This window comes from Aspergillus homomorphus (assembly GCF_003184865.1).
Source record: "Aspergillus homomorphus CBS 101889 unplaced genomic scaffold BO97scaffold_45, whole genome shotgun sequence".
In the NCBI taxonomy this organism is placed as follows: domain Eukaryota; kingdom Fungi; phylum Ascomycota; class Eurotiomycetes; order Eurotiales; family Aspergillaceae; genus Aspergillus; species Aspergillus homomorphus.
The window spans coordinates 52,128-76,622 of NW_020291931.1; the positions used below are offsets into that span (position 1 = coordinate 52,128).

The following is a 24,495-nucleotide window of genomic DNA, read 5'->3' on the forward strand; positions in this document are numbered from 1 at the left end:
CGTCTGGACCAAACAGGCTTAGCGGGGAACAGACTCGGGAAGCTTTGGCACAGCATCGGTCACCGTTCGGCCTTTCCTTCCCCGTGCTTTCTTCCGCGCGGCGCTCACAACATCCCGTTATGGCTACTTCTTCTTGCCATTAATATCATGGACGTCCTATGCTCCTGCTCGCGAGATTGAATAACCCTCCAGGTCTGAATAGGGAATTCCTTATACTCTTAGAAGTGTCGAACCCGGATTGAGCTTCTATTCCAACAGCGCTCAACCGTTGAGTAGCACGCGGCGGCTATCATCTTGACTTTAAATTTTTCTTCCTTCGCATCAAAACGCTATTCAAATGAGCTACTGTTGATCGCATTGGTCTGGAAGTAGCAGCGGAATTCTCTAGCATTCCACCATGCGTCTCCACCTGACAATCCAGCGTCACGGCTTGCCGGTGACACGCATTCTCTGGACAACATCGCCTCACTCTCCATTCGGTCACAGTGCGTCCAATGGCTCCCCCATGATACCCGCGGCCGCATCCGCAATCACTTCGACGCGCATACCCAATGCGCTATATTCCAACGGAGGATACACATTTGCACAGTTGCTGGAGGATGTGAACGAGGTCATTCCCTTGGAGACGGAATCAGCCCAGTTTGACGACGAGTGCAGCGGACAGTGGGGCTTGGAAGATTATGTGGTCGAAGTGGGTGGCTCAGAGTGCCTACATTTCATGGAGGTGGACGGCCTACTGCGCGATGGCGATGAGGTTCTGTATGGATCACCCATTTCAAGTTGATGCTTTCATGGTTTCCTTTATTTGGTCACTAACCGAAGTACTTCTCCATAACAGAATCCGTGCTTTGCAAATTGAAGACCTTCGAGCGAGGCGACTGTCTGGTCGCCATCAAATCTCCGGCGATGGCAAACACCTCATCGATGGCGTTCCCTTCGGAAAGCCTTTTCTGAAAAGACCTACAGCATCACGACCTGCGATTACGATTCCGCCCAGAAAGAAACGACGGACCACGATTGCTGGATGGGACTACGGTGTACGCTACGATGATGACGCGGACTGGGAACCATCCAATCGGCTGCTTTCCAATCCTGAAGTTGATGTGCTTAAAAGCAGCGGTGGTTCCGCAGGCAAGAAATCGGAACGAAATGGGACTGAGCTTCAGGATGACTTTAGGGATTATCACGAACCTGAAGAGGACGGCGACGGAACTGTCATCCGTCACCCCGTTCATGATATGGATCAAGAATCGGAGAGTGATTCTGATATGTCCGATATTCAGGAGGGTGAGCTTGACGAGGAGTTGAAGGCTCTTGCAGAAGATTTGGAACTTCCTCCCATGCACAACCCTGAAGACCATGCCAATCAGCAAAGAGATTCTGTAGCCCAATCTCTTCGCTCGAAACCTAGAGCGCCCTCGACGACACCAAAGAAGGATGCACCAAAGGACAGCCATAGCACCTCAACCGCAGCTGGCTCACGAAGGGAATCAAAAGTGGTTCAATTTCAGGATCAGAAAGCGGCATCGTCGACCCTGGAGCCTGAAAACACGCCTGCGGGCAAGGCGAGATCTCCCTCCATAAGCTCGGCCGCCTCTGTCTCAGATGACAGCGACAGTAGCTCGTCCGCGAGCGACTCCAGTGATACGAGTGAATCCACCTCAGATGAAGATTCATCTTCCGACTCGGATGTTTCGCCATCGGACTCGGACGAGTCAGACGATTCAGACGATGAGTCCACTTCGGATTCTGATGATTCAAGCGCATCAGAGTCAGAGGATGAGGAGGTTTCCGATTCGAATACTAGCGTTGATGCAACCATGAAGAACGCTCCACCCGGAGCAGGATCTTTAAGGACCAAAAAAAGCAATCAACGTAATAAGATGCGTCGACGATTGGCCAAGCTCAAGGAACTTGGCGCCTTGCCTGCACAAGCTGATTTTGCGGCCCTGCGCGAATGGGAGGACGTGCATGGACGCGAGTACTATGTCACTGAAACCAAACCCGAACCCAGGTCCGCAACGAAACTTGAAGCCAAACCTGAAGTCAATCCCAAAACCCGACGTGACAAAAAGGAGCAAGAGCGCGCAGAATTTGAAGCAAGACGGCAGAAGCTGCTCCAGGATCTGGCAGCTGGCGGCGTCGACGTGTCTGTAACTTCGGAAAAGGAGAATGTGCCGCCTTCTGGTGAAAACACTCACAAGAGACAGCCTGCAACGGGCACGTCCCTGGATGTTGTCCAAGACACTGAAATGTCCAAGAGGCGTAGCCTGGATGTAGCCAGCTCTCGGCGAATGCTATTTGGCTCTCTTGGGGTGAGAACCCCGCATAGCAAGGAAGACGAAGAAGCGACGCGGAAGAAGCTCGCTGCGAAGAACAATAGCATCCCGCCTCGCAAGATTGTGAGCGAGGCTGGAGAGAGTGAGAATGGAAGTGATGCGGAGAATAACTGGGACGAAAAATTGACCATCAGAGCTACCGAGTGTATTCACGATGACATCGAGCTCACAGCGCCGCCTTTCCCGTTCGAGCAACGCTGGGATCAAGATGCCGGCGATATCATCAGACAACGTAAAGGCTGGGGCAAAAAGAGGAAGCGTCGCCAACAGCTTCAAGTCTATGATGCGGGAGAGGAAGAGTATGGAAACTGGGAGGACAGTTACTTTGACGGAGACGATCGCCTCAATTACGATGACACGGAGCAGCACAACGGGGACTACGGGACAGGATATGAGGTGGAGGAGACAGCTGAAGATCTGCCTCTTCTGCCGGCCAATCCCTCTACTCTTCCGGATCTTTCAGAGAAGCACCTACAGCGGGCTTCTATCATTGCTTTCAAGCAATTGGATCTGTCCAAGGCCACAAATTGGCAACCCACCGTGTCTGAGTATCGGGTTGCTGAGATACATGACGTATACGAAGACAACATCCTCAAGATTAGGCTCGCCAAGCGCGACAGAAGACAAATCGCCGAGGTCGACCCGGATGAGGCCGGGGACGATAAACCATATTACAGCGGATTTGAGATGCCTGGCCTCGAAGACGAGGAGGCAGAGGACGATGGCTTCCGAGAGCTTTCCTTTGCCGACTTCATTGAACCCAAGCTTCTCCGAGCTGCGCCTGCTGCGCCTGCTGCAGGACCTGGGGATGCTGAGAAACCCAGCATGTCAGTACATTAATTTCCATTTCACTCCTCTGGCGTTCAGACGCTCACCCGACCAAGCTCCCCCGCAGCCGAGGAGCCCGTCATACCAAATATCACCAGTCCGGCGCGAAGTGAAGTCACGGCCGTGCGCGATGGCGACGAAGATGGTCAGCGATCAGCCCCCACTGTGGGAGAAAAGCCGGCTGACTCGGGACTTGATAAGCCTTCCCTCCAGGAGATAATACACTCCGTGGGGAATCTTGCAGGCGATTCCAGCCCCGTTCAGTCCCCCCAGTTTCTCGGATTCCAGTCTCCCGACCTCGCTCCCCCGACCCGTTGCGTCGACGAGGCCTCGGGCTCGGTATCCAAAGTTACCGCCGACGCCGAACCAACCCCCGATGGCGGTGCTGACCGTCAACCCGACGTGCCTTTACCTCGAATCAAGACATCCCCCCGCACTCTGCGTTCCACGCAACCCCCTGAAGGTGTCGGCCAGGCGCCTGCCGCCGATGGCTCCGATGACGACCTCCAGATGATCAGTAGTCCGCTCAGCGTGTTGTCCTTCAATCAGCTGATGAGCCAATACTTTCCTGTCAAGCGGGAGGGAAACGATTCTCCGCCTTCTAATCAGCAAGTGCGAGGCGAAAAGCGCCGACCGTGCTCGCGGTCGTCGACGAGTTCGATGGTACCGAATCCGCTCTTCGAGATCGACAGGGCTCGGGAGGCAGATGGGCCCGAGCACTTCTCTCAGAAATCGGAAGGCGTTGGGGCCGCGGCTGATACTACAATGGAGCTTCAATCTCTGATGGGATCGTCTTCCACGCCACCGTCAGGCCAGCGATCGTCGCCGAAGAAGTCTAAGTGGCAGGGCACGGAGGAATCCTCCCTATTCAGTGTTGTTCCAGACAGCATGGTTCCGGCGGTGGTGCCACCCCGGAGATCCCCCGAAGCACCAGAGCCCGGGCCCATTGTGGTGGATCTCACACAGTCCAGCCCCCCGGTGTCGCCCGGAGGCAGTGACAAGGATTTTGGCCGATCGCAGCGACTGCCGCAAGGGCTTGGGTCGGTGCAAAAACATGTACCTCCCACGCAACGCCACACCCGGCAGTCGCTGGGAAGGCTGCGTGGGCAGTCAGGAGAGGAGGTGAGTTCGGAGTCGAACCCACAGCGTCGAAGGCGACGAGGGCAGATGTGATAGACAAGTTGAAAGGTGTAGGGTCCACCACGCTTGAATGACAGCGGAATGAAAAGCAGTAGTCTACTGATGGATGATTTTACTATGTACATACAATACATACATACATACATACATACCTACCTACCTACAAGAGTGGTGATAGCTATGTATACTAATAACGATTGAATGTTCTTCCCCCTTCTTCACTTCACGCCGTGTGGCTGGTGGGCAGGGGTGGCATAAGAAGGAATAAATGAGGGAATGTAAGAATGAGGTAACTCACGGCAGATGATGATACCTTACCAAGTAGTAGCATGACAGAGTAGAACGCATCAAGTTCAATGTGGACTCAGGCGTCCGTGTGGGGAAGCTCCCCTCCCACTTCTGACAATAGCTGGCTGCTGATTGGCGGAGAAGCTCGCAACAGTTGGCGACGTCATCGAGCTGGGATTCCCAAAAGGGAAAGCACGATGGGTCGCCCGGCGGGCCCGTCGCGGCGCTCCTTCCCTCGTTCACTTCAAGGTTGTTGACTCGAACTTCCGTCGGATTCATTCCTTGCTTGACTTCATCATTCTGTCTGTCTGTCTGTCTGTCTGTCTGCCTGCCTGTCTGTCTCTTCTTCTTTCCTTCTTTCCTTCTTTCTTTTCTTTTTTCCCGCCTTCATCCGGTTTGAAACCAGGACTTATAGTTAATATAATACCACATTCAATCATCCATCCGTCAATGCTTTAATCCCCCCTCCCCTCCCGTCCCTCTTCAAGTTCAAGTTCAAGTTCAAGTTCCAGTTCAAGTTCCAGTTCCTGGTAATTGTTGTAATTGCTCCAATCACTAAGGTACTCAATGCGTCTTCCCCTCCTGGTGGCTCGTCCTCCCCTCCCCCTCCATCAGAGCTTCGCCCAACGTTCTTCTGCCGCTGCCGCTCGTCGTTCTCTGACTTCCCTTGCTCCCTCTTCTCCTTCTTCATCCCCATCCCCACGTCCTGCACTCTGTCGCTGTGGTTGTCGCAACGTCTCTTCCTGTCGCTGCCACTGCTGTATTCATCCATCCTCGGCTTCTGCCCGTATCAGCCCATCGCACCCCCACCTGTGCTCATCACCTCAGCTAGTTCGCCCCTTCTCAACTTCCTCCCCCGCCAAGATGGTTCAACAATACAAGCTCAAGAACGTCTCGTCCTTCGCAGATGTCAAGGAACTGGACAAGGTCGAATGTGAGGTGGAAGGCATTGAAGAAGGCAAGGTCCTCCTGGTTCGCCATGATGGCCAGGTTCATGCCATGACCCCCAAATGTACCCATTACGGTGCACCCTTGAAACTCGGTGTCGTAGCTCCTGAGGGTCGCATCACTTGTCCCTGGCACGGAGGTAAGCTTCATCGCTTCTGGGATTTGGAGTCCCTCCACTAATCGCCATTAAATAGCTTGCTTCAACGTTATCACCGGGGATGTCGAAGATGCTCCGGCCCCCAATGCCTTGAAGAAATTCGAGGTGTTCGAACAGAATGGTGCCGTTTACATCAACGCAGAGGAGTCGGACATCAAGTCTGCTCAGCGAGATCCGGTGATGAAATGCAGTGCATCCGACGCGGAGAGGTTGGTCATTGTTGGCGGGTAAGTGTTATCCTTCATCTGTACGACGACGGCGGATGCTAACGGGGATTGCAACCTATAGGGGAAGTGGTACTTTCGGCGTCATCCAGGCGGTCCGCGAATTGAAATACAAAGGTGCCGTCACCGTGATCACCCGGGAGCCTAATCTCATTATCGATCGGACCAAGCTGTCCAAGGCGTTGATCGCCGACCCAGCAAAGATTCAGTGGCGACCTGAGGAGTGGTACAAGGAGGCATCCATCGATGTTACCCACGATGAAGTGACCGGCGTCGACTTTGAGAAGAAGACAGTATCCACTAAGTCCGGCAAGTCGCACCCCTACACCAAACTGGTGTTGGCCACGGGAGGTGTGCCGCGCACCCTCCCATTGGAGGGATTCAAAGATCTCGGTAATATCTTCGTGCTCCGCACCATTCCCGATGTGCAGGCCATTCATCAGGCGCTGAGCGAGCAGAAGAACAAGAAGGTAGTCGTCATCGGCAGTTCTTTCATCGGTATGGAGGTGGGCAACTGCCTCGCAAAGGAGAACGAAGTCACCATTGTCGGCATGGAGAAGGCCCCCATGGAGCGAGTCATGGGTGAACAGGTCGGCCGCATATTCCAGAAGAACCTGGAGAAGGCGGGCGTCAAGTTCAAGCTGAACGTGGGTGTCTCTAAAGCGACCCCCTCGAGCTCTGATTCGAGCAAGGTTGGTGCTGTTCATCTCGATGATGGCACCGAGCTGCAAGCCGACCTGGTGATTCTGGGAGTTGGCGTGCGTCCCGCGACCGACTTCCTCAATGATAACCCAGCCATCAGCCTGGAGAAGGATGGTTCAATCAAGACGGACGAGCACTTTGCTGTGAAGGGTCTGAACAACGATGTCTTCGCCATCGGCGACATCGCCACCTACCCATACCACGGACCTGGCGCTGACCAGGATAAGGGCAGCTACACCCGGATCGAGCACTGGAACGTGGCTCAGAATGCCGGTCGAGGCGTGGCCCGCGCCATCGCACACAGCTTGAAGGCTGGATCCCTGCAGTCCTTGAAGCCTAAGGCGTTCATTCCGATCTTCTGGAGTGCTCTGGGTGCCCAGCTGCGGTACTGCGGCAGCACCGTGAACGGGTGGGACGATCTGATCCTGCAGGGAGAGCCCGAGAATGCCAAATTCGTGGCTTACTACACTAAGGGAGACACGGTCGTGGCCGTAGCGACGATGGGTATGGATCCGGTCATGGTCAAGTGTGCGGAGTTGATGCGGCGGAAGAATATGCCGACCAAGTCGCAGATTCAGGGTGGGGCGGACGTCTTGGCTGTCGATGTTCCTACTTCCGTGAGAATTTAGTTTACTAGTTAGGGATCTATTTAATAACATATATGTTCTCGTGTACAGAGAAGGAATTTTTATTTGCGATTTGAGAAATAAATCGGAAATGTTCAAGTTGGAGTCGGATGGGTTGGCGTCGAGTAAATCCATTGGAAATATATATTCCCCGCACAGAGCATATTGTACATTTATACCTAGCAAGGCGCATCACCTCGAGCACCAAAATTGCTGCCTGATCGTGAGCATACTGGATCTAGTAATGTGATATACTTGACGATCAGGGAACCCATATCCGTAACTATCAACCTTACATTTATTTTCTGCACCTTGATTCTTTGGCTGACCCAACAAATACAACCCGGAACAAATGGTATATGACTGATCGAAACTGAAATTTTGATTCTCCCATCTAACGCCAGGCAAGAGATACAGGGAAAGAAAGAAAAAGAAAAGGAAGAAAACTCAAAACAGCATAGAGCATCGAAACAACACAGATGAAGTATATAACATGGAACAGAAAAACGACGGGAATATCAACAATGTTCCCTTCGTCCTACCCGCAGAAGGAGAGAAGAAACATAGAAGCTGCAGCAGTCGAGTCCGGGATTCGGATATCCTCTTGCTCAGGCACATCACATTCCACTGATTAGATATATCCGCGGGACCAAGTGAACCACCATGCACGATGAACTAGGGAAGCATACTTCAGGCCTTGGATTTCTTCTCCTTCTTCTCCTTCTTCGAGCCGGCTGCTGACGCCGAAGAAGAGGACGACTTGCTCTTCTTCTCCTTCTTGGGCTTGCTGCTGCTACTCTTGCTAGGGGTGTCGACTGCCGATGCTGCCGCCGCTGCCGTGGCGTTTCCCTGCCCCTCGTCGTCATCCTCACGAAGCTCATCTACTCGATCTGCCTTGGCGGCACTGAGCGGGACGGTGAACGAGACCGACGGCGCATCGACGCTCCCGTATCGTCGTTGCGGGGTACCCATACCGCCCAGCCCCGATGAGAGGATCCCGTTCCGCTCGTCCTCCAGCACCCGAGCCTCTTCTTCGGGCGTGAGCATCGTGCCTTCGATGCTGATGAAGCCGCGATCCCGCTCCGAGCCAGGGATCACGTCGATGTCGACGACTCGGAACTTGATTGTGCCGCGCACGCGGTGGCCCGATACGGACTGGAAGTAGCCTTCTACTCCGTCGTCGTCGTCGTCGTTGTTATCTTCAACAACGGCGGCGTTGGTCGTCGGGGTCGAGTCGGTGCTGGGGTTGGAGTTCAAGGGGTTGAGCGGGTTGGCGTCCGAGGCCAGCGTCACGGGCGTGAAGTGTTCGAGGGCGGGGTCGAATTTGGGCTTGGTTTCCGTGTCGGATTCTTCGTCTTCGGAGTTGTCATCGTCATCATCGGAGGAGGTGGAGGTGGGGTTGGTTGCGTCGGAGGTTTTGGCGGATGTGTTGGCGGATGTGTTATTGGTGGTGGTGGTGCTGGACTCGTCCTCTTGTTCGTCGCCTGGAGGAATCCATTTCCAGTCCGAGGGAAGCCGTTTGCGTTCAATGCCCACGGAGAACAGGTTCAGCGCGATCGCGCCCAGGAACCCCTCCGATTGTACGTTGACCCACCCCTCCAGAAGTTGACCGCGCTGCGGCCGGAAGACCAGAAAGGTGGCTGTCAGGTAGACGTACAGGACGCCGTATTCGCCCGCGGTGCGCGCCAGCGTGAGCGGTTGCGGGTGGTCTTCGGTCGCTGCGGCGGCGGCGGCCGACTCCGGGCTGTTGGGCGGCGTGCTGGAGATCGTGACGTTCGAGTAGGCCAGAACGATTCCCTGGAGAGGCGGGTAGTAGGTCAGGAGCAGCGGCGAGAGGTGCTCGGCCATCAACGACGCCTGCGCGTGCGTCGGCGAAATGGAGATCGGCGACAGCGGGAGGTAGAGGGTTGCGGTGGTGAGGGTGTATGGGGAGCTTTCGGCGGGGGTGGTCTTTTTCTGGCTTTTGGATGAGGCCGACTTCTTGGTGCTGTTGCTGCTCTTCTTCTCGCGAATGGGCATCGGAGTCGCTTCTTCATCCGTGATCGTGTGCTTGCGCTTCTTCTTCGATGGGGACGAAGAGTCCTTGTGCTTGCGTTTGCGTTCCTTCTCCGGCGAGCGGTTCGCTGCCGGGGAGGCAATGTGCGAGTCGATCTCCATTGCGTCGATAGCCATTGGGACTGTGTGAGGCGCAATGGATGCGCTGTGTCGCAGTCTGCGGATGCCGGATGGCGGGACCTTTGCGATGTCGAGAAACTTTTTTTCTACAGTTTTTTTTCCCTCTCCGTTTTTCCCTGTTCGGGGAGGTTCAGTTCGGGCGGTGGATGGGGCGGTGAGAGATAAGTGAGAGATAACCGCTGGGGACAGCGGGAGGTACAGTACTTGACCCGGTAGTAAACACTTTCCGATCCTGTTGTCTTGTTGGATGTGACTGTGCTGGGTGATTGTATGGAGAATACTTGTGTTATAGTTTCATAGAGGATTTCGGTACCCTCGCCCATGGCGTCGCTGTTGTCCTATATGGGATGGGCTGTCCTCCCAAACGTGAGTCTTCTCCCCGTGTGCCGCCAGGTGTCCGTCTCCCGGAGACTGCTTGCTGGTTTTCCTCAACGCAGAGCTGGGTTGCTGACAGGCCAACCTCGACAGTATGCCACCTCGATAGCACAGAGTATCTACTATGGGCTCACCATTCGCGCTGGTGAACCGCGACCTCAGCCTGGCACTCCCCGTTACGCGCGGCACCGTCGTCGCATCTTCATCCTGGTGGTCACCAGCTACCTCCTCTACACGCTTTACGAGACCTTTCACCGGGTGCAAATCGCGGGCGATTTCTACAAGGCCCTCGGCGTTTCGCCCCTGGCCGATGAACGGACAATCAAATCGCGCTTCCGCCGGCTGGCTGCCCAGCACCACCCGGACAAGATTGCTTCCGGCGACGGGCTGCGCTCCGACGACTATTTCGTCTACCTGAAGCTGGCGCAAGACACGTTGCTGGATCCCGTCCGACGCTTTGCCTACGACCGGTTCGGACCCAGTATGCTCGGTTGGGGAGAGAAGAAGACGATGCAGGAGTTCATGTTTGCCGGGTTGCAGCGATCTGCCCCGCAGTACATCGGGGGTTTGGTGACCATCATGATTCTACATTTCACCTGGTGGTCGGAATGGGGGCGCTATGTGAGTGGTTCCGGGGGTTTAGTTCCTACCAGAGTAACTACTAACGGGGGCTGTCTAGTGGCGCTTCTTCACCTTTGCGGCTCTGATGATCCTGGAGTTGGCTCTCCTCACTCATCCCGGGGCCTTGTTCTTCCCCGCATCCTACCTCCCTGATGCCGTACAAGAGCTTTTTGGGATCTCCTCGAAGAACTCTGGATTCTATCTGCTGCCGTTCCAGATCCTGACGCTGGCCCAACGGGCCTCTGTGACGCTGCACATCTTCATCTCACAGCTTACGCCCCCAGAGATCGGCCGGCGGGCTGCGTCCGGTACGGGCGAGCAATTGCACCCACAGACCATGCAGCGGCTGGGACAGCTGCTGCAGCTCTCACGGGCAACGGACGGTGAGGCGACTCAGCTGTTGCAGCTGGGATTCGCGCCTTTCAAGGGCGACCATGAGGGCGTGGCCGCGCTGCGCAAGGGAATGAAGGAAGGGTTGGTGCTGAGTAGTGTGAGGGCTAGTCCGGGGGTGCAGCAGGCTGTGGCGGAGGTGATCCAGCGGAAGAAGCAGGGGAAAGCAGACTGAGGTGGTGTATATTTGGGGGTTTGGGTGTTTTGATGCTGTAACTATTTTCCCTTCACAAGTTCCCGGCACCCTTGGTTTTGATTATGATAGAAGGGTTGTTTGGTTGTAAATCACCATCTTGCTTTTGTGGTAACCCTGTCCTCCGTGCACTAGAGTGCGTGATCGGGGGAAGTTGACTGCGGATGGAACGCATCTGGACCAGTTGCCATCGCCAATCCCGGTTGGATTTCGGCCCCATAGAATTTCGCGCAGGCCAAGGAGCAATCACGATAAGCATTCGGATGTGAATGGGTATAAGTGAGGAGGAAGCTGGTTAGTTGAGCACCGGGTGGAGTTGGGCTTCGTACAAGCGATCAGACGGGGGATTGATTTACCCATCATTTGAGTGCACCTCTTGCTGGATTGGTTGTCTGTGTTGTCTGGTCTGGTCGGATTCGTGTTGAGAACCAAAATGGACACGGATGCCTGGGGGAATGGGGGAGAAGTGATGACATTCCGGAAGTGGCAAGCCGATCGGAATGCAATGGGTGGTGGAAGAATGGAAAAAAGAGACTTTTCTTGGTTGAGATGAGGTGTTTGTTCTGGCTGGCTCCCTTTCCCTTTTTTCTCTTACTCACTCACTTACCGTACACGCATCCGTTGCATCCTGACGGGGAATTCGATGAACTAGTTTCGGTTTCCTTCCCGGCGTTGCCTCGGCGGTGGTGATGGTAGTACAGTCTATAGTACGAGTAGTACGTGCAGTAGTAGCAATGAATAACTAATATTGGGGGAGGGGGGAAGGGGGAAAGAGAGAAAAAAAAGAAGGCTAAAGCACGGATGCCATGGATAGGCCACAGGTTGATCCCAGATGATTTGGGTCATGATGCTGAGGCTGATGATGCCTTGCTGTTATTACTTTGGCCGACCTTTTGCTTTCTCGGCTCCCAGACAATCACAAGCAGGTCCCTATTCGTAAACCAGACAGCCAAACTCATCATTCGACACAGCTGGAGTGCGCAAAGTCTAACGCGGCCGAGGCGGGACGGCCGATCCATATTTTTTTTTTCTTTCCCTCTTGGATAAGTTGAAGGGGGAGAGACATGGTTGGAGTAAGAACTAAGGAAGGAGTGGGTTTAATTTGGATAAGAGACGACTTCCCCTCTCTCCCTCTGGTTGTCCACCATTCATTATTCTTAGTGTATTGGTGATGAATAGGATAGAATGAATAGTAGATGCGTATTACTGTAGTTTCAAGTAACAGTTTAATTCATGAATTAGAGGCAAGTAATTCGACAATAGAGAAGAAGTAATGCAAAGTACTGGGAGCTTCGGAAGATCCTGGAAGGGGGGCTGACTGAGTGATTGACTGACTAACTAATAAACTACCGAGTAACTAACTGAACGTACCTCACTAAAATCTATACGGGAAGAAGAGTATGAAAGTCGGAAGAGGTACGGGGAAGAGAGGAAGTAAGTAAGTTAGTTCAAGGTACTGTCTGAGTCTGTTTCCATACCGTCCCATACTTTCCATACCATGGCTGGAGCACATCCGATAAGAGGATCCGTGGTAACGGGTGGTATGAAGACGCGCCTGTCTTGTCTTTGGAGGTTCTTTCTTCCCTTCAGCTTCTCTCCTGGACTGACCGCACCAGAAAAGTCTGGCTTGTCGTTCCCTAGACGAGCAAGTCAGTAGAAAACACACCCACGCACACACACACACACACACAGACAATCCACCCAACCACCACTGCAATGAAACCACCACTCGACGCCTCGACATCCCCATTCATCCCTTTCTTCCCTTCCCCGTCCTTCCTTTCTTCTTTCCCTCCCCCTCCCTCTCCTACCTCACTTCCACTATCACCACCTATCACCACCACCACTACTACTACCACACTAGGCCTCACCACCGGACTATGTCACCGCGGCCTCACCCTGCCTGTCTCCATCAGCCCTGCCAGACACTCGCCTCGCCTTGACCCAGTCTCGCCGCCGTGTTTGACCCGAACCACGCCAAATTCACTCTCTCCACCAACCTTACTCTCCAGCACCCACGTCACGATCACCATTTAATCCCTCATTAACCCCCTTCCCACCCCTCTCTCAAACTTCACCCGTCCGATCTCTCAGAATTTAACTCCTCATCGCCACCCAGCGTCTGACGGGCACCACCTCGTTTCTTTTCTCCTCACTATTGATCGGCTACCATCCTCCTGTCACCCGCAAGGATTAACTCCCCCTTCTGGAATCAGCTTAATTTCGGACCCAATTCAACCCCCCACGATGCCGGCGGCCAGCTCTGCGACGGCTACCACCACCGTCACCACGAACGGTCGCTCCAGCCGGTCTGGAAGCTCGAAGAAGATGGTCGTCTTGAAACTGTCACCCGATCTACTAAGCCAGTTTGCGACACCACTCCCCGAGATCAAGGAGACGAAGAAGAGAAACAGCGACACCCCGGCTCAGTCTCCGGTCAAGATCAAGGAGCCTTCATCACCGGCTTCCTCATCGGCGGAACTGCCGCCCCCACCCTCCTCCGTGGACAATGCCTCCGATGCAGCTTCCACGCCTGCTGCGGGCACTTCCGCTGCCGACACACCCCGTCGCAAGGGCGTGCCGGGTCCTAAGCCTGGGAGCAAACGGGGTCTGGGCCAGACCGGAGAGACGTACCCGAGGCCGAGAGGCAAGCCTGGCCCCAAGAAGAAACCTAGACTGTATGTGGTTGCTGTTCATACTCATTGTCCCTGTCTCACTAACCCGTCGACTATACAGTGACGATGGCACTGTCGACCATGTCAAGTTGTCTGCCAATCACAAGCTCGGACCCAAGGCCAACCTGGGCGCGATCAATGCCGGTCTACGGGCGTTGGATCGTACCGGTGCCCCGTGCCGGAAATGGGAGCGCAAGCCCTTGCAGCTGAAAAGCTTCACGGGCATCCAATGGGCTCTGCCGACCTGGCGTGCCCCCAGACCGCAAAAGCCCGAAGAGAACGGCGAGGCTAAAGAGATGGCCCTCGAAACAGGCGACAGTGACAGCAAAGCCAACCAAAGCGCCAGTGGCGTCCCCAGCGAAAAGAGCAACGGGGGTGATGGAGACCTCACCCCGCTGCCTTCTAATATACATGACGCCTCCTCACCGGCTCCGGCCATTGCCATGACTGCATAGTCATCTCATCTCGCCGTCTTACACTTACTTAATGTTTTTCTTCTTGTATCATATTCATCTTTGTTTCCCCTTTCACTCATATCTCCCTCCATATATCGACTTACGTTTTTATTACTTGTGATGGTCGTGTGACCATTCTTCGGTCATCTCTTTTGTTTTCTGCCTTTGTTGTTGGGTTGGCGTTGGGACGATCTCGGTCAGGTCACCTCAGCGAACTGCTACACATGATGGATATTTATCATCGCCTTTAGTGATTCGGTCCTCTGTTTCTTCCTTTGTTATGTAACACTAGAATTCGCGGGTACGGGAACGATTCCCCGTGCAGGGCATGGATGGGCTTGTTTTTTCTTTTCTTTTTCTTTTTTGCAGCAGCAGCAGTTGGAAGCATGTACGCATGTACGGTATATTACTACTACTTCATCAAAATTTGGGTGGACAGGACGATATATCGACCGGGCTCTTGTTAGCCCTGATTGATATCATATGAATGCAATTCGGCTGTGCAATCTGTTTGATACATCTCTTTTTCGCATTTTGTAGAGGACGTGGTCCGTTGGTTGGCAATCGGTATTCAAATGCCAGCTGGGTTGATGAAGGGAAAATGATACCTGAAGTATGGGATGGCGGTACCTTGGTTGGTTGCCTAACCGAGATATATTGGGTGAATAGAAAGGGTGGGTGAGTGCAGTGCAGTGCCCGTGGAGCAGTGGTGGTGTACTGTACTTCCTTCCGAAACGGCAATACCACAACTGCATCAGGAACTGTAGATGGCTGAAAGTGTTGGGCGAGAGAGCCATGCAAGGGCAGAGCATTCTTTCTGTTCCTCTTCAGTTGGCTCCTGTCAGATGTCAATGCTTTCCTTACTGCCCCGGGATTTCATTTCTGTGTTTCCCCGCAGTGAGTTTTGGTCAGGCCATCATCCCCTGTCATACTTCGAATGTGTTTCCACCCTCCCTCCGTCACGCGAGCCTCGACGTGACCATTTCCTCTTCCCTGTTGGCGCGCTTCATCCTCTACTTCGTCTCCACCAAATCTCTGAAAGATCCAACGGTTAATTTGCCATTCTACGGGCTATGGTGACAGACTTCAATCGCGGCCTGGCTCAGCTGAACTTTGGCCCGTGATCGAGAGTGGGAAAGCGAGCGATCCTCATTTGTTCCTGTCTGGCCTCTTGAAGTCCATCGAAAGCCGTGTTGACATCGACAATTGTGTCCGTGAGTTCAAGCTGTTACTCTGTCGAAATACTTTGAATTCTCTCTCTCTCTCTCTCTCTCTCTCCAACTCAGTCTAACGGAAATTGCTCCACTCAATCCACAGCCTGCCGCCGGTTACGGACATCAACACCCAGTTCGATCAGGTGAACCACCCAACGAAACAAGAAGAAAGAAGAAAGAACAACAAACGGACAGACTACACAAGAAAAGAAGATTCCCAAAACTGTAGAGTCAGCGAATGGAGTAGTCATCTTCTGCAATCTATTTTGTGTAAGTGACTCTGAATCCCGAGTCAACCTTTTCTTACCTTGATGTATACACCATTACAGTATGGAAGTGTATTGACCAGTTGGGGGCTTTGGCTGTTCCCCTCCCAGGACCACCAATACCAATACTGAACAGGAATAATGACTGACGCATCATTTCCCCCTTCCGGTGGAGCTCCGCGAGCTCCTCTCTCTACAACTACTACAACCACCACCACTGCATACACTGGACCTAGTTTCTCCTCTATTCCGCGTCGGTCCTCCTACGCCTCAGTCCTCTCCGGCACCGCCGCTCTCGCCTCCCCCAGCAGCTCCTCGTTTTCCCATTTGAATCCCGCATATCCCCCGCCCTTGACCGCCGACAGCCGCCTGTCGAGGCTATCCGCCGCCGTGGATGCTGATATCATGAACTCGCCCTGGCGGTCGTCTCCTGGTGAGACCCTGCCTCCTCACTCCCGCAAATTCGCCAGCTTCCCTCTTCACGATCCCTTCGCCCATCAGCCGGGCAGCTTCGCCGACACCGTCCCCGCCTTCACCCCCTCTTATCTCCGCAACTCCCGTTATGTCTCCCGCCTCGATGCCGCCCGTCGGGCTAAACTCGTTGCCCCTCGAGATACCGCCGTCCCCTCCGCCACGTCGATCCCTCTATCGACCTCGTCGAGTCAGGCCAGCCTGCCCCGGATCACTCCTTCTCACCGAGGCATGACCTATGATATCATCGAACGGGAAACCCCCATCGAAGATGACCTTTTGATACCCTTGCCCTCCGGCTGGAATGCCGAAGATAGATCTTCGGGCTTGGAACTGACCAACGGTGGGTTTGAAGTTCGGTATACGGGCCCAGTGAACAAACACGATCATGAGGCGGCGGCCATTCGCGCGGATAGTCCCATGCCCCCGCAGTGCGGGATCTACTACTTTGAGATCACTATTCTCTCCAAACCTAAAGAGGGGTATGTGTTGATCAGGAGGTTGAAGTGATATCCGCGTATAAATCAGCTGACACAGCTAGGATGATCGGTATCGGATTCTCAAGCAAGAAAGCGTCCATGGAAAGGTTACCAGGATGGGAACAAGAGTCCTGGGCCTATCATGGCGATGATGGCAAGTCGTTCTTTGGGGAAAGCCAAGGACAAGGTCGTCAGTACGGCCCGACCTTCGGGGCAAATGATACTGTGGGATGTGGTGTGAACTTCTCGACTGGATGTGCTTTTTTCACCAAGAACGGTTTTTTCTTAGGTAAGTTGTTGCCTCTCTGCAGCCCTACGAGACCCAAAGGGATTAAGAGAAACGCAGGGAATGCATTCCGAGAACTACGAAACATTAAAGTTTACCCATCGGTGGGAATGAAGAAGCAACCGCCGGTGCATATTATTGCGAATTTCGGCCAGCAGCCCTTCATGTTCGACATCGATGAAATGGTCAAGGTACCGTCCAGCCTCTGTGGCACTCTCTCCGGAGCAAAGGATCCTCATTGACAATATCACCACAGAAAGAGAAATCTCTAATCCACTCAGAGATCGCCTCGACCAGTACCGCCAATCTACACCCGCCATTGGACGAAAATGCCTTGTTGCAGGAGTTAGTGGCGCAGTTCCTCGCCCATGACGGCTATGTGGAAACGGCCCGCGCGTTCGCCGAAGAGGTGGCGGCGGAGTCGACGGCGCTGGAAAATGGCCGACCCGCTTCGCTGCCGGAGTATGAAGTTGTGGAGGATGTGGAAGCAGTTAATCGACAGAGTAAGGCATCCCTCGAGCTTCTATACAGTTTGAATCCATCGCATACTAACACTATAATTACCCTCCAGAGATTCGAGCCGCAATCCTTGATGGAGATATAGACAAAGCGCTCAAGTACACCAATGCATATTATGCCAACGTGTTACAAACCTACCCTCATATTCATTTCAAGCTAAGATGCCGCAAATTTTTGGAAATGATGCGGCGGTGCAGTGAGCTGTCAGCGATGGCGTCAAAGCGGGGACGCTCAACAAACGGGTTGCTGGACAGCGCGGTGTTTGACCAGGATATGGAACTAGATGACCAAGCTCACGATGGGGATGGATGGGAGGTTGAGGAGATGGAGATCGAAGACACTGAAACGGCAGCCAAATCGAGGGAGCTGCTGACCGAAGCTGTACAGTATGGGCAACAACTCTTCATCGATTACCCGCCCGATGAACGGGGCGGGGACCGGAAGATGTTAGAAGACATCTTCTCCCTGGTGGCCTATCAGGACGCGCGCCAGTCAGTGCATGGGCATTATCTGGACCCGGCCGGCCGCATTGCCGTGGCAGAAGAGTTGAATTCGGCCATTTTAGGTAGGTAGACTGTGGGTGGGTGACTGCATTGGTTACGCGGTGGCTAACAGCTGAAACAGTGTCACTCGGCAAGTCATCTTTGGCGGCGCTGGAGCGCCTGTACCAACAGACAGAGGTGCTGGTGAACGAAGTTGGCGAAGATGGTGGCGCTGGGGCGTTTATCAATGTACGCCAGGATTTCTTGCTTTGATGGCTCCGGGGCGATGGGAATGGGTCTATGAGGACATGTCTGGGATCTGCTATGATTGTTCTACCTAACATACGAAAGACTGGTATCTTTGATCATCGATTTCCCGAGCAAGAAGGACACACGGCCTTTCCGTCTCAGCTTCACAGAGCCAGGCCAAGCAGGCTTTCTTGCAGCTGCTGCAGGGGGTTGGTTGGTTGGTGGTTGGGCGACAAGGCAGACGACGGGCGATCGGGGGAACAAGTCACTCATGCTGGCAGTAGTCTCCAGTGGGGCCGTCCGTCAAATCGGTTAGTTCCTCCGTAGCTTCGTATAGTGTACATTGTACAGTAAGTTCTAGGAGTTGCCTTGTCCTGTCTACTTGGTAAGCTGCCGAATTGCATGTCCCAAGCAGGTTATCTCGTCATGCACGTTATCATCACATTTCACTCTGCAACAATGACAGACAGCAAATCAATCATCAATAAAACTGTATTGCCCTTGTAATTCTGTTACCGCCTTCGAACAGACCGGTCATTTCCTTCCATCCACTTCTCACCGCCCGGACCACCCACCTTCCCTTTCAGAGCCAATCACCGCCACGCGCCACGAGTCTCCGCCCTGGAACGGCTTCACTTGTTGATTGCCAGTGCATTTCCATTCCACATTCCATCATCAATCCTCTCTTTCTCTCGGACTCCTGTCTAGACCCTTTTCCTTTCACATATCCGCCAGTCACTAGAGACTTTCAGCTTGGCTCTTCCCAGAAAGTGAGGGAGAATCCGGCAAAAAGCAAAGAACCACCATGGTACTGTGAGATAGACAGGCGACAGACAGACAAACAGACCCACGCCAGACCCTCACAAGAGATCTGTGTCCTTCTCGATCTATTCTTGTTTCATCTATCTACGACCGGAGCTTGGACAGCCTCGAAGCTCGGGGGCCTCCGGGCCACTTCATCACGTCGTTCCAGGGGTGCCACCTCAAGCGTCCACTCCCCCTCCCTTCTCCATTCCTTTCCTGCTGCTAATACTGCTACTACTGCGTCTGCCGCACTTCCTGCTGCTGCTGCTGCTGCTGCCGCCGCTCGTCCTTCCCCTCCCCAGCCATGGATTCGTCCACTACTGGTCAGCTTCCCAGCATTCCCACCCACCCAGCCTCTGCCCACGTCTCGACCACAGATCTTCAATGCTGCTGTGGTCGGAATGATTGTGCATTCTTGCTCCATAATCACCTCGCCCTCGAGGGGCTGGAAAAGGATCTCGCAACCGCTGCTAAACTGGGTCAGGTACGTTTTTGCTGACAATCTTTCCTTTTTACCCTACTTTTCCCGCTTAGTGCACATCTGCCTTCACTTTGCGTGTTTTGTCTATCTACAATTTTAAAGTTTCGGCTTTTCGTTGGCTCGGCCATTCAATACGTCAGGCGGCATCATTGTTGGCAGCGGAGGTCCGTTCCTTCGTCCAGTATCACTCCCGATGCACCATGCCCTGCCTGATTCTTGGCCTGGGGACGATGGAGTTGTACAGGACAGACATGAGGCTGTCTGACTGGTGGCCTGCCGGATTGCTTTTGATGGTCGGCCTATATACTTCTCATGCCTCTCACATACTTTTTCCTGTGTACATACATGCCTGATTACCTACCTCATGTTCCTGCCCCCCTTCACTGGCAAAAGGGCCGTTGTTTACATTGTTTGCTTATCTTGCTGGCCCTGCCCTGGAATTCGACTATCTCGGATTGAATAACCCTTCCTCTTCGGGGATTGAGTGCCAAGAGGAGTGAAAAATTCACGAGACAAGAACGGAGAATTAACACAGACCTATCAATTGGCCTGTCACAACATTCCCCCTCTCTCTCATGGCGTTCATCAAGCCCAAGTCTCCCATTCTCTCTCATTGCTTCTTTGTTCGTCATGGCTGCTTTCCCAGATAAGGCCGCATCGACGGCTACAACTACGGGCTCCTCATCGCTAACCTTTGCACTGCAGGCTTTACTCCATCGACATGAATCGTATATGGCTGAGGCGGAACAGGACCGCCGGCATCTCCTGCTCAACATTGAGAACCTCGAGCGCGAGAAGCGCGAGGTTCAGGCCGAGAACGCCCGAATAATCGAGGAGAATCGCGACTTGCTGGAGCAGTTAGAGGGTCTAAACAGGGCCGTCGCTGATTCCGACACACACGCCAAGTCACTGACCTCGCGACTGGAGAACACTGAGATCGAGCTGCGCAAATTGACCATGTCGGCAGCCCGTGCGGCGGATCTTGAAGCCCAACTCGCACACATGGAATTAGAGCAGAGCCGATTACAAGAAAGTCTTCAGTCGGCCAAGGAGGAATCCAGGTCGGCCGTCCAGCGATGGAAGCAGGCCGAATGCACTCTGCGTGACCTGCATGACCAGGTCGATCGCATCGAGAAGGAAGCCCGGGAGGAACGAGAGCGTCATGCGGATTTAATCCAGCGGATGGAGCGCCGGCGCACCGTGGAGCGCGAACTCGATGGCGCGGCTGGTCGATTGAAGGGTGCAGCCGCGGCGCAGGAGCTGGGGCGCAATCGTGGGGGCGCCAATGTGGTTTCCCACTTCGTACGTGACATTTTACAAGATAATGCCAACCTACAGATGGGAATCATGGAGTTGCGGGACATGCTCGAAAGCTCGAACCAAGAGGTGCAGAATCTGCGGGATCAGATACTGTCTCATCAGCCTCTAGCTGCGTCCGATGGGCAGGAACCTCGGCCGTCAACCACTCTGAGTCAGGAATTGGAAGCACAAGAGTCTCGTCGCGTGTCGCAGGAATATCACATTCACCACCATTATCATCCTCCCGCCATCCCAGCTGGGCCCAAAAAAGAACGAGGTTCGCTGTTCCGTCGTGGCAGCAAGAAGAGACGATCTTTGGGCAGTGCGGCGGTGCTAAACTTGGCGTCGGGGACTCGCAAGCCTAATCACCGCTCGCAATCGTCCAGCTCATCCACGTCGACAATTTTGTCCCAAACTTCGGTCTCCATCCCTCCGGCAACGTCCCATCGGTGGTCATTGCAAACCCCCACGACGGAATCTGTGGCCAGCTCGCCGCAGTCCGCCTATCAGCCACCCTCAATCTTCGACCGTGCGGAACGCAGCTTCGACTTCTCCCAGCCAACCAGTCCAGCCAGTACCGTCTTTTCATCTCCTTTGAGAACTCGCCGCAGGAATATTCATTCTGATACGTCTTTGTGCCGTGAAGAGACTGACCATTTCACCCATGTTAAGGACGATGATCCAGGGTACGACTATCTCACCCATCGTAACGTGAGTGTCGAGTCTCCGCACCAGGGAATCGTGGAAACCGTGATCCCGGAAGAGGTGGAGTCGATGCAGTATGCCGAATCAGAGCGAGCCGCATCTCCTTCGATGGCCGACATTTTCTCTTCTCCCTATCGTTCGTTACGCCGGGGTTCGTCCCACGAGAGTCTATTTTCCGTGGCGGGAATGGACATCCATGCTCCTAGTCGACGTCCGTCGCGGACCAACGTGAACGACCTTCCTTCCACTACCATGCCTGTCCGGCTTCCACGACGAATCATTTCATCAAATGCGGATCTTTGCCCCACGCCCCCAGTGATTTCAACGAGCATTGTAACGGCCGGGCGAGAGCCAGCCCTGATGCCCAACCAGCGTCCACAGTCCCTTCTCGCATCGATGGCGGGGAACAAGCAGCCCCCAACGGAGCATGCGGCTTCTGAAGACGGCCACTTGGACGGCAGCGCCGCTACGCCCTCTCGGAAGCTGTCTTTATCCCGCCGGGTTGGCGGCTGGGTCCGCGGTCGCTGGGGCACCGCCGCCGTCTCGGGACATGACAGCATACAGTCGTTGCCGATTGAAGCGGAGGCTTCTGGCCCAATTAGACCTTCTTCTTCCGGCGGGAACAGTGCCAGCCACCCGGCCAAGGCTCGAGCAAGCCCAGCCCCGAACATGCCCTTCCGTTACCCGGGGGTGAACCAAAAGGGGCCCATCATGGGCTTCCGGCCCATCTCTCGTGCCCCTGTGTCCCTGCATGCCGAGCAACTAGACGAAAGACTGCTCAGGGAGAGTCTTGCTGAGTGATTTTGCTCGGTCAGTATTGCGCCAGCACGACAACAACATAGCCTCGTATATACACCATTGCCATCGCTCCCTTTCTTTCAACTTTCATCATATCTGAGCGCCATCCATCCACCTGTTCATAGGCGGCAGCACAATCCTTGGTCGATCAACTTTCTTCTATTAGCCGTTCATCTTTTCTCGAGACGAGCATTGGGCCAGTCCGCCCATCGCTCGAGAGGTTTCTGTATCCGATTTGATAGACATGATACCCAGGATGTGAGAGACTATTTTTGCTTATCACATACAGCAGCACAGCATAGCATAGGCTTTTCTTTTTGTACACGGTTACCTCCTACAAAATTATCATTCTCCAGCGGGCCGTTCGTTGCCCTTTACGAAATGAGATTAAATTCCAACCACCATCATAGATTGGCACCATCCCTGATTCTACCATATGCATTGTAAGGCAGACATGACGCCGGGATGCGTGGGTAATAGATGCGTGCGCTCTTCGTCTACGACACGGTCTCGGTTCCTTTTCGGATTATATCTAAGTCTTCATGCTCTTCCTGAAGAGAAAAAGAAGAAGAGTTAGACCTTGGGTCTTGTAATCCGATATATATGAATCGGAATAGCCGTGGAGTGGTAGAATCCCGTCTGCTCTGCCTCAGGAGGGGAGGTAAAAGGGATCTGCTCGACGGTGAAGGCTTGAGCTTCTGCGGAGAGTTAACGAGTTATTAGCGCTAACTGGACCGATGTGCCACTGAGTGGGATATAGAAAGATGGAGGGCCAGGAGAAGAATGGAATCAGATCAAACGCACCACACGCTCTCAGGAACGTCCGGAAGGTATCCTCGTTCCGCAGCGTCGCGGAGATGATGAATTGCTGTAGGCCGTAGTTGGTGAAGAGGTCCTCGATGGTGGAGACTAGTAGGGGTACGAGGTCGACGTCGTAGATCTGGTTTGGTCCGAGGTTGGTCAGGTTTTGTTCCCGGTGGTAGGTTACAAATGAGTTGATCAAAATGACAAGGATGAGAGGACGGGGGAAACCATCCCAGACTGAGAACAAAGGGGGAAAGGGAGAGCGAGGGGCTTACCAGGTCCGCGCCCAGCGCAACATCGAACTTGAGTCCTCGGTCCTTTTCCCCTCCATTTACCTCTGTTGCTGCTGCCTCTCCTGAGGATGAGGAAACAGAGCTGCCATCCAACCCAGGAATATCCAACCGCGTCCCCCACTCCCAGATCCCCGCCGCAAACTTGCCCGGCGTATCGTACAAGCCATTCCGACCCGCGCAATCCTCGATCTGCTCGATCAGGGCGATCTCCCGATCGGTGGTGACCACGGAGCGGGGCTGCAGATGCTGCGCGCAGAACATGGCGAGGAAGCCCGTGCCTGCGCCCAGCTCGATCACGCGGTTCCCCTCGATCAGGGCGCGCGCCGCCGTCCGGTTCGTCGCCAGGTAAGTTCCCAGGTGCAGCGCGGCTTCCCAGGTGCGGAAGCCCGTGGTGCCGGACGAGAGGATCAGGCCGCGGGATTCGGAGGTTATGGTTGTTCGGCGGGAGGGGTGGTTTGGGTCTGCGGCTGGGGAAGAGGGGGATGGGGAGGGGTCAGGTATGTGTGGAGCGGTGTATTTGATATAGGTGAGTTGTTGGGCTTGTTCAATCGCGGAGGGTTTGGGGTGCGTGAGGAGTGTGCCCCATGTTTCTAGGAGTTCGTCGATGATTTCCTGGGTGAAGGAGAAGGGGGGAAGATTTGCGTTAGTATGCGATTGAAGCTGGTGAGGTGGAAAATGAGATTGATCGGCAGTGGTGATTGAACTGATCATTGTCATACAGGTGGCTGGATAGGGTTCATACATCCTCCTCGGGATTGGTGAGGGATTCTTCCAGGCGCGCGATGATCAGCTTGAGCACGCGCATGCGATAATGGGCTGGCGGCAGCGGCCAGAGGGCGGGGTCGGCGTCGTTGAACATGCGATTGTAAAGAGCATGTTGGGTGGTGGGGTCGAGGAGGGTCGAGTTGGATGGGAGGGAGAGAGAGAGGGAGGGAATTTCGACTTGCTGGTAGTATTGTGAGACGAGACGGTCGAGAGAGGGAGAGGACATGGCGATGATTTGAGCGTCGGTTGAGACTTGACTACTGGTCTAGCTCGTATACTTAGTAGAAAATGTGATCAAAGTTGGCCGATAAGAAATGATGAGTCAGCATGCTTATCAGGCACCGCGACGCTAGATCGAAAGCAGGCTAGCGGAACAGGGCACAGGACTAACCAGATCCAGCCTAGGGTCGTCTAGCCGAGCCCACAGCCAACTTGTGCACAACG

General features: G+C 54.1%; 8 protein-coding genes across 8 annotated transcripts; 6 read left to right on the forward strand and 2 right to left on the reverse strand.

Moving 5' to 3' along the window:
• Nucleotides 1–397: 397 nt before the first annotated feature.
• Nucleotides 398–4,498, forward strand: BO97DRAFT_417478 (uncharacterized protein; the record flags this gene model as incomplete). The annotated part of the gene is made up of 4 exons (XM_025696486.1): nucleotides 398–759; nucleotides 839–3,170; nucleotides 3,207–4,289; nucleotides 4,475–4,498. 4 exons carry the CDS (start codon nucleotides 398–400, stop codon nucleotides 4,496–4,498), a joined length of 3,801 nt encoding a protein of 1,266 aa, XP_025547796.1.
• A 961-nt stretch (nucleotides 4,499–5,459) lies between these two features.
• On the forward strand, nucleotides 5,460–7,255 carry nfr1 (putative AIF-like mitochondrial oxidoreductase (Nfrl); the record flags this gene model as incomplete). The annotated part of the gene is made up of 3 exons (XM_025697264.1): nucleotides 5,460–5,682; nucleotides 5,738–5,927; nucleotides 5,989–7,255. 3 exons carry the CDS (start codon nucleotides 5,460–5,462, stop codon nucleotides 7,253–7,255), a joined length of 1,680 nt encoding a protein of 559 aa, XP_025547797.1.
• Nucleotides 7,256–7,639: 384 nt separating this feature from the next.
• BO97DRAFT_408175 (DNA-directed RNA polymerase I subunit RPA43) lies at nucleotides 7,640–9,483 on the reverse strand. Its single transcript, XM_025695792.1, has one exon. The coding sequence runs from the start codon at nucleotides 9,422–9,424 to the stop codon at nucleotides 7,943–7,945; it is 1,482 nt and encodes a 493-aa protein (XP_025547798.1). The 5' UTR covers nucleotides 9,425–9,483; the 3' UTR covers nucleotides 7,640–7,942.
• Nucleotides 9,484–9,748: 265 nt separating this feature from the next.
• Nucleotides 9,749–10,988, forward strand: BO97DRAFT_428131 (J domain-containing protein; the record flags this gene model as incomplete). Its single annotated transcript, XM_025697265.1, has 3 exons — nucleotides 9,749–9,793; nucleotides 9,896–10,423; nucleotides 10,482–10,988. 3 exons carry the CDS (start codon nucleotides 9,749–9,751, stop codon nucleotides 10,986–10,988), a joined length of 1,080 nt encoding a protein of 359 aa, XP_025547799.1.
• A 2,017-nt stretch (nucleotides 10,989–13,005) lies between these two features.
• BO97DRAFT_196461 (uncharacterized protein) lies at nucleotides 13,006–14,376 on the forward strand. Its single transcript, XM_025690506.1, has 2 exons — nucleotides 13,006–13,684; nucleotides 13,743–14,376. Exons 1-2 carry the CDS (start codon nucleotides 13,254–13,256, stop codon nucleotides 14,134–14,136), a joined length of 825 nt encoding a protein of 274 aa, XP_025547800.1. The 5' UTR covers nucleotides 13,006–13,253; the 3' UTR covers nucleotides 14,137–14,376.
• Nucleotides 14,377–15,485: 1,109 nt separating this feature from the next.
• On the forward strand, nucleotides 15,486–18,156 carry BO97DRAFT_196477 (putative Ran-binding protein (RanBP10)). Its single transcript, XM_025690507.1, has 7 exons — nucleotides 15,486–15,620; nucleotides 15,728–16,569; nucleotides 16,629–16,855; nucleotides 16,913–17,043; nucleotides 17,109–17,355; nucleotides 17,424–17,936; nucleotides 17,996–18,156. Exons 2-7 carry the CDS (start codon nucleotides 15,758–15,760, stop codon nucleotides 18,124–18,126), a joined length of 2,061 nt encoding a protein of 686 aa, XP_025547801.1. The 5' UTR covers nucleotides 15,486–15,620; nucleotides 15,728–15,757; the 3' UTR covers nucleotides 18,127–18,156.
• A 1,465-nt stretch (nucleotides 18,157–19,621) lies between these two features.
• Nucleotides 19,622–22,523, forward strand: BO97DRAFT_408179 (uncharacterized protein). The gene has a single exon (XM_025695793.1). The coding sequence runs from the start codon at nucleotides 20,120–20,122 to the stop codon at nucleotides 22,190–22,192; it is 2,073 nt and encodes a 690-aa protein (XP_025547802.1). The 5' UTR covers nucleotides 19,622–20,119; the 3' UTR covers nucleotides 22,193–22,523.
• Nucleotides 22,524–22,554: 31 nt separating this feature from the next.
• Nucleotides 22,555–24,309, reverse strand: BO97DRAFT_196551 (protein-lysine N-methyltransferase). The gene is made up of 4 exons (XM_025690508.1): nucleotides 24,029–24,309; nucleotides 23,269–23,898; nucleotides 22,994–23,129; nucleotides 22,555–22,887 (listed from the first exon to the last, which is right to left on the reverse strand). The coding sequence occupies exons 1-4, from the start codon at nucleotides 24,275–24,277 to the stop codon at nucleotides 22,763–22,765; spliced, it is 1,140 nt and encodes a 379-aa protein (XP_025547803.1). The 5' UTR covers nucleotides 24,278–24,309; the 3' UTR covers nucleotides 22,555–22,762.
• Nucleotides 24,310–24,495: the final 186 nt, after the last annotated feature.